This window comes from Labrus bergylta, chromosome 12 (assembly GCF_963930695.1).
Source record: "Labrus bergylta chromosome 12, fLabBer1.1, whole genome shotgun sequence".
NCBI lineage: Eukaryota > Metazoa > Chordata > Actinopteri > Labriformes > Labridae > Labrus > Labrus bergylta.
In genome coordinates, this window is record NC_089206.1 from 14,682,890 (window position 1) to 14,700,906 (window position 18,017).

An 18,017-nucleotide genomic window follows, 5' to 3' on the forward strand; every position below is an offset into this window, starting at 1 on the left:
GCCATACCACTGAGCTTCACCAAAATCATGCAGAGAAAGTATTTCTAGGACTGTGTTTATAAAACGTATGATTTTGTGTCTTCTCACGCTTTTCTATTAAGTTTTGTTCTGGCAGGATGAAGTGTTTTTCTCACTGGCTAACTGATTTCCTCCACACATTGCCAGCACCAAGAGAGAGGCAGCGAATTTGACGAGCCACGCCATGTGGGAACTATCTCGACCTCGTGCAAAGTTGGCCACACAGAGATTTGCAGTTATCACATTATCCATGAGCTCTTTAGTTTCAGTATACAACTAGCATCAAATGAAGATCACTTTCTATATCATTGATATCATTGCAAAATAAGTTATCCAGTTAACGGGCTTTGTGCAGCACCCACATTGGTGTAAAAGCCACACAGACCAGATCCATGCCCTGCAGGGGTGTTGGCATGGGATAGAGTTTTGATAAAGGTCTTTACACATAACATTCCTCCTTTCTCTGCTTGCTCTCTCTCTCTCATTTTGTAGTTTTAGTCGTTCTGTTTCTCACTCTTCATTTACCGTCTCCCTGCCTCCCTCTTTCCCTCTCGCTGTGGTTCACTTGATTATGGTGTTGGTCTGTAGCTCGAGGGCTTGGCATCCAAATTAAACTCTTTTTTGTCCTATTCAGCTAACATGTCTCCAGAGATTAGCACACCCACTTTCTAGCTCTTGCGTGGGTGCTGCCTCGCAGGGAGTATGAGCTGAGGAGAGAGAGGAGAATATTGACCATATTCTCACGGTGGCCATTTTTTTTTCTTGTGTAAATTCTGTGATGTTGTATTTATTTTATCTTGGTTTAAAACTGCTACCCATTAGTTACTGAAATCTTGGTCTAAAAGCTTTACTTGGCATTCAACCAACTCCTTGCTAAAGGAATTATTTTACAAATAAGTTACTTAAGCTAATTAACATTACTGTTTGCTACTGTGACTGCTAACTCACTGTTAGCTATTTGTATACATTATCTCTGTTATTAATTGTGACACAACATTTTATGGTGTAATGTAAGCTAGTGGTTGAATGCTGACGTTAGCTGTTTCCCAACAGTAACAGTGGGTCATCCAGTTTGTCCCTCTGCTTTCACTATTGATTATTGCTACAGATGATGATCAATTGAGAAGCTGTCACAAAATAACAATTTGCCAGCCCCCTATGTTTTCATGATCTGCACAGTTTGAACCCACAGCACAACATGAGCATAGCATTTTAGCTTCCCACTCATGGCTGCCATGTGAATATGCCGAGTTGCAGAGCATATTGTTGATTCTGTGTTTCTTTGGATTTCAGCTCCATCAATATTTACTTCATAGTAATTAATATTGCTGGATGTCACACAACTGGGGCTGATGGCCGAGCAGTTAGTTGTTCTTCACACGACTGTAAGCACATTCTTGTTGACCCGAAATAGTTGACCCTTAACACGGGAAACCAATCTCATGATCAAGCAAAGGAACAGTCTTCACTTGGCCATCCTTGATTTTTTTATCTGCTTGATTCTGACTTAGGGAAAGGGATTCTTTGGCTGCTTTTCTCTGTGTGTGCACTGTGCTTTTATTTTATCAGCCAGCAATCCCCCACTCCTCCAATAACAAACACAGGAAGCTGCTGTCGCCGGGTAGAACAGACAGAGCTTGGGAGTAGAAAAGCACTGCTCCGCTGTATGGTCAACAGGCTCTGGCCTCGGCGCGATGGGATGCGAAACATCTGTTGGGCGTGATGTGATGTCGGTTTAATAGTTCAGTCGTGTCACACGCAACGTGACGGACAGAACTGAAGTGGCAAGTCTGTCAAATTTAGAAGTAACCCATGTGATAAGCTTTGCAATGGAGGGAAGCTTTAAGGATAAGATCAAAGCTTCTGCATCCATCTGTGCAAAACTACAAAGATGGAAAACTACAGAAAGAGAACTGACGCAGTTCCATTTGGGTGCAAAGCTTCGGCTCTGCCTGTATGTGTAAGGACTCTAGTATAAATGGGAATGTGTCGTTTCTTAGACAGTAATGTGCTGTTTGTAAAATGACTGTACAATTATGGAGACTGCACCACATGCACAAGACTGGAAGTAGAAATCTAACGTGTGATTACATGCCCAGGTTGAGAGAGAATGAAAACTATGTGGATTTGTGTGTATTCATATTGAATATTCTGACCATGCATGCACTTTGCTTTCATAATGTTGTTATCTTTGTCATCAGTTTGCCTCTTAATAACCTAGCCTCATTCGCTCTCTTATTAACTCTCCCTCCCTCCCTCCCTCCCTCTCGCTCTTGTAACTCTAGCATCTGCAGGGGACCTTCTGTTCTTCATTTAGAGCTGCAGGAACACGGCTCTCTGCTGAAAACTTATACCCAGAGCCACACAGCAAGTGCACTTTAAGTAAATTACGACTTCATACCCTGAGACAACTCCACATTTTACCGTTTTAATTATGTTCATTACTCAAACAGCTTTCATCAAATATTTAGTTAGTTATTCTTCCAAGCAAACTGCAAATATTGATATTATATGAACTTTGTTGCAGAAGGATTTTATGTATTTTATGTATGTTTTTTTTAATAATAGGATGAGAGGATTAAAAGGAAGAGTTGTTGTCTCAGAGAAAAGACTCTGTAATGTTCTCTCTAAGACCACTTTATGGGTGCCCAGCCCAGAAATGTTCAGGAGCAAGGCTTTGTTTTCTTGTCACATGGCTCAAAGCATCTCTTAAGGGGTTGAGATCGTAGATATGTTGAGACAGAAAAATAGTGCATTGTTAGCTTATTTGTAACTTAACTGTGCAGGAAGAGATGCGAGAGAAAAAAAGCTGAAGAAAATGGATGAACGGCAGGGGACCGACTTTAAGATAGTGGAGATAGATGCAGAAAAAAAAGAGAACATTGAGATCCTTGAAGTCACTGTCAGCGTGGTTGGCAGGACACCAGAGCTCCCATTGCTTTAGATCCCGAAAAATAACTAAACACACCCCAGCTCTGCCATTCTTCCTTCTTTATTTTAAATCTGCTTTTAGCCACATCTTATTGGATTTAACTGGACATGAGCTGCTGCTCCGATCATCTTTCAGTGACCAGCTAAGACTCTTTCTTAGAACAATCACTCTATTGTATCTGAAAAGTCAGCTTTTATTTTGTCCTTAGCCAACATGTTCCTTGCATTTTCCCTTGCATTTTTCCCATTTTCCCTGCTGCTAATCAAAATAATGGGGTGCCCCAGTCCTGTCACGCACACAAATACCCCAATCACTGTACATAATCCTACAGAGACTGGTGTCACCGTTTACATGTTAGGAGGCCCTGACGGTGGGCCCCAGTCCACAGGCCCACAGTCAGAAGGGCTTGTTATGTATTTGGCTGCACGGCTGGTGGTGGATGTTTATGTTGGAACTCATCTGGTGATAGAGAACATGGGTGATGTTTATGTTTTCCTTCCTAATGGGTCCCTTAGGTTCACACTGTCACCAGACATTTCCACTCTTTCTTTCAGGGACCTCCAGGCAGCAAGGCAAATATTTGACTGTTTCATGACCTCCTTGGTACCCCTGTCATTTCTGAATTACCTTCTTTATATCTACCTTGCATATATCATATCTTTTTTGCATATATTTACAGTAAAAATAAACATTTTGAAGCTGCAACGCAATCTATTTTCTTTTTAACACAATAACATTTTATATCAGTATTACTATAACAGCATTTACATTCTTACTTAACAAACCAAAAATACAATTATGTTCCTTATAAACCAAAAACGAGGATTGGAAGATGATTAATTCATATCACTGACTAACTTAGCAAATTACATGATACTGAAAAACCCCAGACAGAAAAAAGGTACTGTATGTCATGATACTGCACACGAGTGTATTGTGGGTTTGTATCTTTCCATGAATGTCTGTCCCACTATGTAGTTTACTGGTTTTATAAGTGCGGCTGCTGTGGATAGAGGACCAGTCCCTGAGCATCAATCAAACAGGAGAAAGCTTTTGGGGGAATCCTCTCCACGTCCAGCAGATTGTTTTCCAAGTGGACTGAAGACAGGGTGAAGCCAGAGTTACGAGGATGACACACCCCCCACTGCCTCACGAACCTGCAACCACAACATACATCGACTATAAAATGCAGACCGGCAGCATTTGAATTCTGCACATTTGGAGATCAAATGACATTTCCTATGATGTCAACATTATTTTAACATTTGAATAAAAGTAAATTGTATTAACTCTTGTTTCTCCATAAGCACCTTGATCATATAAAAAAAATAACGCCTTGATTGATGACCCAAAACCAATCCCTGATGTCCTACTGGTTTAGACACAGCCACACTCTCACAATTATCACAGTTTTATTATCTGTCTTTTATGCCAACTGTCTTATAAAAGAAGGAAACTAAAAAAAAAGCAAACCAAAGACTTTTCTATGATTCCTCCAATATTTTTGGTTACCAATTGCTAAGTTGCTATGCTAAGTTAAACATTGTTGCATTTTCTTCAAGCATTGTACTCATGAGCATGTAAGCATTCTTATGTTGGCATTAAGCTCACTATGTTCACCCCTTTGATACTCCCAAACAATACTCCCAACATGTATTTCAACTTAGCAAATTAATTGCTTCTGACTTAACTTTAGGTGATCTCTATAGAAATGGGTTGACACTTTTTAGCAATGTATTGTCTTTGTAAAGTTGATCATTATTATGCCAGCGAATTATGAATACCCTATTTGACAAAAAAAACCAAACAAACTGGTAAGTGTACCTGATCTGGTTGTTGTCAAGTCTTAGCGCCTGCAGGTTCATAAACTGTCGAACACTTCTAGGAACCTCCCTGAGACGATTGTTGTCCAACAGCAGCTCACCAAGTGACCGGTATGTTCCAACAAAAGAGACTCTCTCCATCCCCTCATTGCTCAAGGCATTGTGGGATAGAATGAGCGACTGAAGGCCGGGCTTCAGGTGCCTGAAGGCGAAGGCTGGGATGTGACTGATGTTGTTATGTTGGAGGTCCAGTTTATGGAGAGGGCGAGGCAGATTCATGGGTGCAGAGGTGAACTGATTGTAAGACAGATCCAAGGCTTCCAGGGACCTGCGAGAAAGAGAATGAAGAATCATGAATCTCAATCTAAAATCTCAAATCTACAAGAATTTGACTTATGAATGAAAAATGTAGAGTTGAAAGCAGAAAGCTCATCCAGAGAGCCAGCATGCCAATGAAGGTCTTTTCCTCTGGATCCAGAAGTTCAACTTTTTTTTAACATAACCCGTCAAACATCTACTGGATGAAATTGCACAAGATTTAGGTCTGAGAGGGTTCAAAGAAAGTCTACAGCAGGACTTTGGTTTTCAAAAGCTCTTTCTCTACAGCTAAGATGAGGCTGACTATTGCAGTTTTCATTAAAACATCTAAACAACTTTTGGATGGATTGCCATGACACTTGGCATGCCTCTTCATGTACCCATAAGGATAAATTATATGTTTTGCGATACCCTGACTTTTCGTATAGAACCAAAAGGAACAGCATGGACTGTCACAAAATAGGGTTAGACAGGGATCCAGATCAATTTATCCTAAAGACTCTACTGGTTTCCTTGTGTTTCTAGTTCCACAATGAGATTGGTGTTTTTTGAGTTGATTGTCTCACTTTTTAACGACTGAAAGGATTTCCATGGCCCTTGGCACACAATCATGTGTCCTTCAAGCCGAATATCAGGAACTTTGTTGGTCCCCTGACTTTTCATCTTTTGCATTAATACATTTACTTGTGATAAAAAACCTACAAGACAAAAACAATCCTGTCAGCCTCAACTACACTTTGCCGTTGGACCTTAGATTGTGAAGACGGTACATTTTAGACCAGCTTAATATCAGCATGCCAACTTGCCTAATGTTTTACAGGTCTCTAGATTAAATATAATGATGGATGCCTATTTCCTCTCTGTTTCCAAGGCTTTTCCCAGCAGACCTCCTGTTTTATAGTTACTAGACTCCTGCAAAGCACTGTTGGGGAGGCAAGAGTGCAGAGTGGCAGGCTAGACTCCAGGGGATTCATGGGCAGCAGCAGAAGGAGGGAAATAATGGGGCCTGAGAGGTACACTGTAAAAGAGCGTGGCAGACTGAAGGGGAAATTGTGCCTGATTGTTAGATAAGGGGACTGAAATGTTTATTTTGTATGGGCAGTATGGAAGAATGGGCAGCAATAGAGAAAGGAGCACATTTTGAGGGCTTCTGAAGAAAATATGTAGTACAGGACTTTAGTGTTTTTGTTGGAAGATCCTGCACAGCTGTTGTGAGTTTACAGTACCGCTCACAGCAGGAGAAGAACCTAATTTCCTGTCCTTTCCTCATTCATAGAACACACATAGTGAAGGGAAAGAGGGACCAATGAGGAGAAAGAAAGTGGATTGGATAGACTCTTTGATTGTCATCTGTCTAACTGATTTTCAATGCCTCAGCATTTCTGCCTCCCATAAAGGTGATTTACAGTAAGACCACTGCATTTACTCTGCCCCCTTGAACTTTACAACCCCCAGGTTACGTGTGTTATTTGCATTGCCATGAGGTAGATCATGTGTTACAATGGAAAGCATTAAAAATACCTGCAAGAGTTGGTATATTTCTGGTTAATTTTCATGTTGGGTATACATTTTTGGCTTAACAGAAGTATAAACATCACATTGACACAACCATCAATGTTTTACTGAAAACAAAGTAGACACACAGCACGGGAGCACACAGAAATGATATCAAAAACATAGGCTTTCATTTTTAAACAGTATAGTGTCACAAATGAAAATTGACACAAAATATGCTCCCTGCTTGAAATTTAAACCTTCTAATAACCATCTAACACATTTCTCCATTCCAGTTCAGACCAGTTGTGTGCTGCTAATTTGTATTCTAAATCTTTGCCAGCATCTCAGCAGCAGTCCACCACTTCTGAGCTCCACATGGTATTAATGAGCGAGGGACACACAGTCCTCCCCCTTCTAAAAGTCGTTCTAACTCCACATACACTCCCACCCACTGGCACCTACATACATACAGACACACACAGCAACATGTACGAAAGCCATAATATTGAAAGATGTGACAAAGAAACACTAATGTAGACATCTGAAGACCGACAATATGCATTGAAATACATAATTATATGATTTGAAACTGTCATAATGAACAAATTTAGCGATCATTTATAAAGTGGTACAAAGAACTTACATAAACCGCTTCTTCTTTTTTTGCACAATTGTGTGTGTTCGGTTTTTGTTTCAAAAATGGCCTGGTACAAATTGGTTAAGGACTACCAAACCTGAATTACCAGGGCTTTATGGGGACTTCACACTACATATTATGTCCACAGGTGGCGCCGAAATCAACAAAACTGAAGATCCTCCCAGATACTTTAAATTAGATATCTAATGTTTGCTTTTGATGCTTTATTGGGGAAATATTTTGGCGGGACTAAAGAATAATGGTTGACCTGTGTTCGTAATTGTTTTGTCAAATTGTGTTGCTTCCTGTCTTAGCCAGGACACTCTTGTAAAAAAGATATATTCTCAATCTCAATGAGACTTTCCTGGTTAAATACATTTCAAATAAAAAATGTAAATGAAGCAAAACAGCATTCTAGTGCAAGTATTGCATAGAAAGAAGTCCTATAATATCAACTACCTTGTAAAAATTGTGTATTGTTTGAGCATGTTAAATTGTTTTCTTTTACTTATTGGCTCTGCTGAGTTTTTGGATCCAAGTAATTCTAACCCTACTTAAAGTTTTGAACAAAACAAACTGGATGTTATTGATTAAAACAGAATCTTAAAACATGATCTCATCCGATTGCGTAATACCTTTATTTTTCTTTGAACAACCCAATTTCAACATTGAAATGCCATCCCATAGCTTCAATCCAGTTGAAAACATTTTCAAACAATAGGGCCCAAGGTGTTGGGTTCTAAGAAGAACCAGCACACAAAGCGCGTTTCATGCTTTCCTTTACACATGCAGACACAGAAGAAGTACAAAAGTACAACACTTAAATATATACTTTCAATCTGTGCTCAGCCCACCATACCAGCACATAGTAAAGCTGGCTACTGAACCAGGATACATGCTGTAGCCAGGCAGAGCAGCTGTGACCAGCAGCCTTGTTAGACTTAAAAGTGGACTTTAATACATGCACTGATGGATGGGTGACGGCAGCACATGGCTTACACTACAAATGTCAGGAACTTAAAGGCTTCTGTGTGCAGCGGATGTCTGGGAGCATCTGCTGAAAACAGACTGAGGCACATTTGGATCCATTTATATAAAGGAGTTGTTTTTAATTATTTACAGCAGTGGGCCATGTGTGTGTACTTTGAGTGTATAATCTTCATTTATAGTAAATATTTGTATATACAGTGTTACTTCAGACTTTCAATTCCAGATAAAATGAATTTTGGAACACCAAACAAATTGCGTTTGAATAAAACCAAAGATCACTTCACTGAACTTGAAGAGGTTTTTCCCTTTACATCTGCTGTGCTTTAGCACAGCGGTTATGATTCAGTCCTGTGTTGTGTGCTTACGTGATTGTTTTCCCATTTTTGCAAGCAAATTACGAAATCGCTCTGTGCTTATCTAATAAAGAAAGTGAGACAACACTTCACTGTCACTTATTACTTAATGCTTCAAGTGCAGTTTTTCTGGATAACTTGTGTTTTATGTTAAGCTACAGTAGAGAAGTGTTAAGTAATAATTCAAGCAGAAAGTCCAGATAATCAATGTGTTCCTAATAAAAATGTTTGATGGCATTAATTAAATCTGCAATTGGAAACATGTGTCGCTTGAAATCTGTTTGATTTGCACTTTTGGGATGAGTGATGTTCATGTAGCTTTCGCCTGTGGAAGTCATTTCAACCTTGTCTTGTTCTGACAGTGAACATTTGCAGCTTGGAGTCAGATCTCTAAGCCGGTAGCAGTGATGCGATCACTTTCAAGTTTTGACTGACTGCAGGAAGAGCAAATATGAAGGCATTTAAGACTGCTATCGGAGCTGACAGGTTCTTGAAGAGTAAGTGAGTGTGTTTGTGTGTATTTCTTCAGATGTTCATCAGAGTGATTCAATATTAAAACTGCTTGTTTTTACCCCTGATGGAATTTTCAAGTACCTACGCATTATTACATATAATGCATTACTCAAGTAAAGAGAAATAACCTAAAAATATACTTAGTAAGTATGTGTGTAAAACTAAGTGATGTCCACAAATTGAAAGCAAATGTTAAAACACTCATTTAAGAATGTTCTGGGGTTAATAAACTGAGTAAAAACATTGGAAGTGGAGAACTGACGATGCAATATAAGTTTATAAGAAATGTATTAACTAGTTTAATAATAAGGTGAGATTCTGGCACCTCGTCCTGTCTGCCTTGGACAGATCCCAGGTCCAAACTACCCTCCCCAGCTCCCTGTAACCTCCCTTCACATTCCAACACAGTGTTCTCAAATCAATGAACCTCCCAATGGACTCACCAAACACTTCAACTCTATAACAAGGAACAGAGGCGCTCCACAAATACATGCCAACTATATTGTTATTTTGATACAAAGCAATTTACTTTTTATTCTGTTTCTCCATGTTTCATTAATACATCTGTCTACACCACTGCAGATTCTACATGGTTATACTTCTCTCTGTGAGTGCGTTAAGGTGAATGTAATTAAAAAGATTTTCAGACTAAGATATTATCCAATGGAGAAGTCTTGTTTTATGCCACTCGGGTCTCACTTAAGACCTTTGCTCTTTCAGGCTTCAGCTCCTGCCACGTTTGTGGGCTTCAGTTCAAGTTGAATTATGTTCTCACTGTGGAGTCTATGCAGTGCAGGCTTTTAAAATAGAGGAGCAGCTAATAATCCCACTGTGCCAATGAGAAGCCTGCTGTGCTCATCACTAATGAGGTCAAGAGTCAAGAGTCAAATACATTGGAGTCAGATGTCAAATGAAGGCTCAGAGTGTAACCCTGGTGAATTGTATTCATTTAATTCACTCACAATTGTAATTTTCCCGACAAAATCATCTGGCAGAATAGGATTTATAAATGTTCTCAATTTGATACTTTTATTCATTTTCCTTGATTCAGTCATATTGTATCATCTAAAGCGTTGATTCTCAACTGGTCTAGCCTCAGGACCCACCACTAACTCCTTCATGAAAACTTGCGACCCAAATTTCAAATATTTTTTAACCAAGTTGATTTATTTTATTAAAAAATTGTGCAATTTGGACCTCAGATGGTAAAAATCATGTAATAAAACAAAGAAACGGAACAAAATAAGCATGTTTAAAAGGAGCTTCATGGAGTTTTTTTTTCAGTTGCGACTCACTGAAAACAGCTCAGCGACCCACTTTTGGGTCCCAACCCACCAGTTGTGAACCACTGATCTAAGGTTTCTCCAAATGCACTCAGTCTTTCTTACTTAAGCATATCCTTCTCCTCAGATTTTCCTGACGCTCCAACTGTGGTTCACAAGGATCCCAGGGAGCATAGAAAAACCCACTGGAATTCACTATATTTAAACAACACACACACACACACACACACACACACACACACACACACACACACACACACACACACACACACACACACACACACACACACACACACACACACACACACACACACAGATACAGACACATAGTTGCCCTGAAGCTGTCCCTCACACACCTACTCATCTAAGTACACACATTCAGCTGCTATAACTCTTGTGATATGTTGATGCATGCTATGTGTGTGTCATTGTAGGAAAGATGAGCAAAGAATTAAATTTAAAAAAGGGATTCTAGATTTGTTTTCTCATTATGTATACAAAGACATCATGTTTTTGATGAAGTAGCTCAAAGAGCTGCTTTGCACTTTGGGTATGTCTGTGTTATTGCACATTTTGTGTTAACCAGAGCATCAGACTCAGTTGATAGTGATGGGAATTAAAACTTGATCTGAACTTGAACTTTTGGTGGAAATGCATTATTTAAAACCTTTGAAGTTCCTCAATAAAGTACCAAGTACTGGTCCACATTTAAAATTATAAAAGTACTCCAAACACTCCACAACAACTCCAGTATGCCCTCTTGTGGCTTCGCGCTGGCTGAATGGAGAGATGGCTTTACGTATGTATGTATGTGTGTGTGTGTGTGTATGTATGTATGTATGTATGTATGGATGGATGGATGGATGGATGGATGTATAAATGGATGGATGGATGGATGGATAGATGGATGGATGGATGGATAGATGGATGGATGGATGTATAAATGGATAGATGGATGGATGGATGGATGGATAGATGGATGGATGTATAAATGGATGGATGGATGGATGGACGAATGGGAGAACTATAGCTGATGGCTGAATGGATGAGAAAGAATCAATTAGTGGATGGATGTATGGACGTATGGATGTATGGATGTATGGATGTATGGATGCATGGATGTATGGATGGATGGATGTATGGATGGATGGATGTATGGATGGATGGATGGATGGATGGATGGATGTATGGATGTATGGATGGATGGATGGATGGATGGATGGATGTATGGATGGATGGATGGGCATACTTGAGTCGGCTCCATGCATTGGTTTCGATGCGTTGCTCATGTAGCAGGTTGTGACTCAAGTCCAGTGCTCTCAAATGGATGCAGCCCCTCAGCGCCTCTGATGTCACTTCCTCAATCAGATTTTGATTCATCTTAAGCTCCTATTGAAAGAAAAAAGAAACAGAACAGAGGAGGATTGGGGATTTATGGCATGGAGTTGGTGCAGGGTTCTTCCTTAAAAAGTACCTGGAAATTCTGAATTAGAAGAATGTTCTTTGCAGTGATGTGATACCAGTGTACCTGAAGAGAGGGAGGAAGGCCCAGTGGGAGAGAACGGAAGTGGTTGTTGTCCAACTGGAGATCCAGGAGTCTCTCCAAAGGTCTGAAGGATAGTGGCGACACGCTGCCCTCATGGAGCATATTCTCTTCAAGCTCCAGATTCAATAGGTTTATTAATCCTGAAAGAGAATACTTAATTATTGACGTATTTTCATGAAGAGATGTTTTTCTCCCAAGCACACAGACTCAAGTCCTACCTTGGAAACATAGAGGGGTGAGTGTAGCGAGCTTGTTTTTGTTCATCTTGAGCTCCTCCAGGGATGAAGGCAGAGCTGGGATCCTGGTAAGCTGGTTATCATCCAGGTTCAGCTTCTTCAGAAAAGTCAAATTCTAAATGAAATGCATTAAAAAAAAAGTGAACAGGTCAGTTTGATAAATCACACAAAAGGGACGCAAATCTAAAATTCTACAACCTTCCAGTTTAAGTTCAGGGAAATACACAAAATGAGATCAGGTCAAATGAATGAATCCCTTCCACGTCATCTTTCATGGATTTTTAGTGAAGCTGCTCTGTGTCCCTCCTCAGTGAATGCTTCTGTGGTAGATGTGTGCAATGTTAAAGCAGTGGACTGACTCTTTTGCAGTATCCATCAAACCAGTCCATCAGTCCTCTGTCATTACTGGGAGTTATTGAGAGAAAGTGAAGGAAAAGCTTCCACTATAAATAATTTCCTTTTATTCTTCAAACCATTGGCTGCAGCTTCTTTCCTACTGGTTTGTCCAGCCAATCCTGTGAAAGTAACCTGATGGTGGTGGGTAATGATTGGTCAGAGTTTGGTCAGAATCTGTGTTTGGTGTGTCATTTAGAGGTTAGACCAAGAGGTTATTTTTAGAAAGGATTGCTTAATGCAACCTCTGTGCTCTTTTATTAAAGTAATGATCCAGGATGCAGCCTGCTTTTTATCTTAATTAGATGCAAAGTGACTTGTAAAACTTTCTCGGAACTGACAAACTCATTCACCTCAGAAGACTGCAGATTCCCTTAACAAGAAGCCCTTTGGCTCATTACCAGACCTGTTTTACACAGGTTCATCTATCCTACATATTAGACATAAAAATCCTTTTTGCTGCAGTTTAGACCTGCAAGTGAAGCTTTTTAGTTTTGCCTCCCACTGGAAGATAAAGTACAACTTCATAAATGTATAACTTTAGCACCCTCTGCAGTCAGTGATGTACACTGCTTCTGTGTGTGTGAGATTAAATGGTAAATGGACTTGAGCTTGTATAGCACTTTACTATTCGTCTGACTACTCAAAGCGCTTTTACACTGTACGTCACACCTATCCATTCACACACTAATGGCAGAGGTTGCTATATGTAAAGCGACCATCAGAAGTAATTAATCTCATTCAATTTGGGGTTAAGTTTCTTGCCCAAGGACACATTGCTTCAGGAGCTGGGGATTGAACCCCCAAACTTCCGGTTAAGAGACGACCGACTCTACCAACTGAGCCGCAGCTGTCCTTATGTTAAGGTTTAATGTCAGAACTTCCTGAGAATATTAAGCACACTTAAACATTAAAAAAACAATATAAAAACATATTTCTGTTGAAAGGTTTTGAAAAAAATAATGATAATTTATAAATTACGGTTAGAAAAAAAAAAAAACATTATTATCCCATGATGTCCATTTATACACTGTATACTCAAAGGCCCAAGTAAGGACAAGAGTTGGACATTAGTAATCGCTATAAACTCTTCAGCGCATCAGTTTCATGTTCTGTTTGGAGCTATGTTAAATTGCATCAATTAATTCAGTTCAATTCAATTCTGTTCGATTCAATTCAATTCCTATTTAAAATAAAGCTTTTACAACACTTAACATCAGGCAACTGTACCTAATATTTGCACAATTTAGTTTTCTGCGAGAGTCGGTTAGAGTGAAGTAACTGAAAATGCTAATTTTTTTCTTTGTATTATTTGTTTTCCTTCTGGCTCAGCCACTCTTGTTTTCATAGACAAATAAAAGCTAGTTAAGTCCCTTTATTGTTTCTCCAGTGGGAAGAAAAAGTCTTGATGAATCTTCATCTGGCTCTATCATAAAACATGTTTAAATGAACATTATGATTAAGTTTACTGTATAATGAAATATTAAGAAACAAAAAAGCAACAGTACTAACAAAAAGACCAGTAAGGATCGTTGCCCACAGGCAGAGTAGGCTGGACTGGTCCATCAGGTTCCGACTTGCTAACACAGCAGCAGATCTGCAGTTAGATAATATTGAACAGGCCTGGGTTTGGGTGCATTATAACAGTCAGGGGGGGGGGGGGACTCCGATTCAGAGGAACAAGGGTGGGGGAAGAAAAGGTGCATGCATGGAAAGTCATGATTAATTTATGATGGAACAATTCTTAAGCCTGGTTAATATTGACAGTTTTTGTTTTTTGTGACTCACATTGTAAGTATAAAAACATAAAGGAGATTATTTGAGTACCAATTTATCCATTTAGAAGCACATAGAAGCCAATTTACTCTAACTAACTAACTAACTTTCTGAGTTGATGAGTATGCATCACATGGCACATACACTGTGCAGCAATTAAGTGTTTAAACAAGAACAGGTTACCCTCAAAAGGGACCTCAATACATTTTTGATTTGACATCACAAGCATGATTAAACATTCAGGACAAATGTAATGGTGCAATGTAGTTGCAGATTGATATAAGCCAGGAATGTCCAAAGTTACAGTTGAACAAGGAATAATTTGTGTTGTTTGCTGACTGATCTTATGCACACTGAGGGGTGTTACTCACATATAGGGGGTTTTGTCTGAATGACTCATCGTCCAGTTGGTTTTTGCTCATGTCCAGTGAGTCCAGGCTCGGCAGACCAGAGAAAGCTTGTGGAGCAATAACTCTGATGTTGTTCTCTTTTGAGATAAATCACATGGTAGGACATATAATTCAGTAAATGAATAATTAAAGTGTAAAAAGAGACTTGACTCTAGAATTCATCAATGAAGCTATATTCATGAACATACAAATAGATAAATAGCATACACTGCTGTTGACACCAAATTGGCAATTAGAGCCTACGATTTCACAATGTATACGTTGTTATGTTATCAGTATCCCAGCTGAATTACATTGAGAGCTGTTTGTTTCTGATCTGAACAAATCTTCTGGGCACATACATGCTCATTTGGTGTGATGACTTCTCTTAACAAACAACACACACACATGCATGCAGACACACACACCTGCAACGTCCAGCTTAGTGGCCTCCAGGTTGTGCAGGATTGGCAGGTGAGTGACGCCGATGTTCCTGCAGCTGATCTCTCTGTTTGCAGTCTGGCATTCTCCGAGAGGAGACTCTGTGTAGTTGTAGTGTGTTTCTGTTTGATTTCCCGGAGCCTCAGTTGCTTCTACTTCTTCTTCTTCCTCTTCTTCTTCCTCTTCTTCCTCTTCTTCTTCCTCCTCCTCTTCCTCCTCTCAGAAAGAAAGTTAAAAAAAAAAGGAATTCAATTAACTCAATAAGGGGATTCAATAAACTAGGGGAAAGGAACAGCTTATTCATACAAATTATTTAACCTCTTCCTCCTCTTCATCATCATCATCATCATCATCATCATCATCCTCATCATCATCTTCATCATCATCATCATCATCATCATCATCTTCTTCTTCTTCTTCCTCCTCTTTTGCTTTCCCTTCATCCATCAGTCGCCGTTTTTCATCATGAAGAGCCTTCAGTACAGTTATGAGAGTGCTGGTCTCACGCTCTGCTTTTCCTGGTTTCCTCCAGCCATTCAAGGGCTTCCCCAACCCTGCCTTCAAGAAGCAAGAGAACACTTGATCACGAACACAGTTTTGAATTAGAGTACAACACGAGTGAAAACATGATAAAAATCGAATGGCATACTATTCTATATGCCACGGACTCCACTTTTTCCGCATGTTTCCTCTTCCCCCAAGCACCTCTTCTTCTTCTACCAGCCTCCACCTTCCTCAGATCAACTCCTTGGCTGTCTCTCGCCTCCTCTGCCTCCACGAGGACCTGCTCATACCCAGCCTCTTCATCACAAACCACAAAAAAAGACAATGAAAACAATTACAGACATTAAAGCTTCATTTCCACCAAAAGTACCAGAAATCTTAAAGTCCAAGGATCTTCATTTCAAGACACAAAAAGGTTCCTTCAGCCCAGTGTTATCTGCTTGTACACCAAAATACAAAGGGGAAGCTTAGCCGAAGTAATAGCCATATCCTTCTTGCATGTTTCATTTTTTTTTTTTTAAATCTAAAAATGGTCAAAGCTGTATTTTACTTTATTTTAACACTTTGAACAATTAAGCTTTTCATATTTTATTCCACACAGTCTCATTGCTTTATATTAAACAATGTAGCTGCTAAGACACCAATTTTAAAAGTCCATGTACTAATGGAAGAACGACCCCCACAGCAGGGAACTTGAAAAATAAAGTTCCCAGGACTCTATCAATTTCCTCGTCATTGTGGTGGAAATGCATCAAGTACCTCAAAAGTCTCTTGTTCCAGAGGAAAGGTCTTTCAGTGGAAACACAGATAAAAAAGATAAATAAAGTGACCTATTCGCCTGGCTTTAAATAAGCTGCTAAATAACTCAGGGAAATAACAGGGAAAGTGAGCATTTGGAAGACAAAAAAACGATTTCTTACCAGCAGGGAGGGTTGCACTTGAAACAAAAGGATCCGATAAGGCTGCTTCAGTTTGATGAACGCTTGCTTTTTCAATCTGACGTGTCTCAGAGTTGACAAAGTTTACATCCATGTGATGCCAAAAATTCAAACTTTGTCCTGAAAAAAAGTTGCCACAAAGTAAAATCAAAAAGGTCCATGTCCTTGGCATCTGCATTGTTGGATTTTAACCGTATTTAAGCTGTTTGGTTGGACAGAGAAATTGAAAGTTATGAGGTCTTCAGGGTAGACACAAAGAATAAAGCAAATCCACCGAGAGTGCGTCAGAGGAAAGAAAATGTGAGTAGCAATCAACGTGAGAGTTTACACGTGAGGATCTCCAGAAAACCAGAAGATCTTAAATTATGAGCACTTATGCTAAATGCTGGGTTGAAGAGTCTCTAATCCCAACCAGACAAAAGAAATACTAAACTATATTGCACATGCCCTCATCTCAAAGTGAAGAGTAAGAGGTGGGCAGGGATATCTAGTAGAAGGTGGAGGTGGAGAGGTAAAACAACCCACAAACTCTCACATTGTTAATAAAGGCCCTCGCTCATCTTACCATGAAATATACAGACCTGCCCTGCTCCTCCTTGTCTCCTCACTCTGTCATAACTGTCTGCAAACATGAGGTGGAAAGTGGAGACATACACAAATAGCAATGGTAGAGACTGAAACAAAACATGTTTCATATACCTGTGACAAATTCTAGTTGGACAACATCCAACATTATATTGTGGGTTGATCGGCTGTCAAGTTTGTTTTTCTCCTGTTTTAAAAAGAGATTTTCCAAGAGGAGACAGGGTTGGTAGACAGTCCAGGTCGGAGTCAACAGTGTTTGGCCAAGCTCCACTAGCATCTATGTATGAAATCAAACATGACCTAAGAGGAATGAACAATGAGCCCGTCTTTACATTGTGTACATATATATTCTGTCTGAGCACACATAGACTCCAATGCTTAAACATGTACTCTGGAGTGTGTGTGGGCAACACATTCACCGCCAAGCCAAGCAGGTGCCACCGAGCCAAACTGGGATTTTCACAGCTGGGTGAAACCTGCTGACAGACCCTCAAACACGCACGCACGCACGCACGCACGCACGCACGCACGCACGCGCACACACACACAATGAAAATGCAGATGAAATGCAGATTTGTGATAATCAAGATTACTTATATATACATTTCTTATGAAATGAATAAAGTGAATAAAATGGAATAATTAGATGTTTATTTCTGCGCCTGGAGCTCACCTGATAACACAGAGACAACCGCAAAATCCAAACATATCCCAAATGGTATTTTGGAGAATTTTAACATTCAATACTGAAACACTCAGTTCTTGATGTGCTATTCCAAGTTAAACAGTGATGTGTCCAGAGACTATTCATTTTAATGTTGACAGGAACATGCAGTAATCCACTG

At 39.6% G+C, this 18,017-nt stretch overlaps 1 protein-coding gene across 2 annotated transcripts; it reads right to left on the reverse strand.

The window, feature by feature from the left end:
- Positions 1-1,121: 1,121 nt before the first annotated feature.
- Positions 1,122-17,134, reverse strand: si:dkey-32e6.6 (extracellular matrix protein 2). 2 transcript variants are annotated; one of them, XM_065961766.1, is made up of 10 exons: positions 16,570-17,134; positions 15,795-15,946; positions 15,464-15,703; positions 15,133-15,358; positions 14,687-14,802; positions 12,129-12,261; positions 11,893-12,050; positions 11,614-11,753; positions 4,775-5,101; positions 1,122-4,107 (listed from the first exon to the last, which is right to left on the reverse strand). In XM_065961766.1, exons 1-10 carry the CDS (start codon positions 16,763-16,765, stop codon positions 3,939-3,941), a joined length of 1,857 nt encoding a protein of 618 aa, XP_065817838.1. In that variant the 5' UTR covers positions 16,766-17,134; the 3' UTR covers positions 1,122-3,938. The 2 variants fall into 2 exon arrangements, with proteins under 2 accessions (XP_065817838.1, XP_065817837.1); XM_065961765.1 differs by having other exon boundaries at positions 1,123-4,107; positions 15,133-15,361.
- Between the last annotated feature and the right edge of the window lie 883 nt (positions 17,135-18,017).

Coding starts and splice junctions, on each gene's coding strand:
- si:dkey-32e6.6 (XM_065961765.1), bottom strand. CDS start 16,765: ATGCAGATGCCAAGGACATGGACCTTTTTGATTTTACTTTGTGGCAAC. Junction 15,704..15,794: donor AGTCCGTGGCATATAGAATA/GTATGCCATTCG, acceptor TGCTTCTTGAAG/GCAGGGTTGGGGAAGCCCTT. Junction 4,108..4,774: donor CTTGACAACAACCAGATCAG/GTACACTTACCA, acceptor TTGTGGTTGCAG/GTTCGTGAGGCAGTGGGGGG.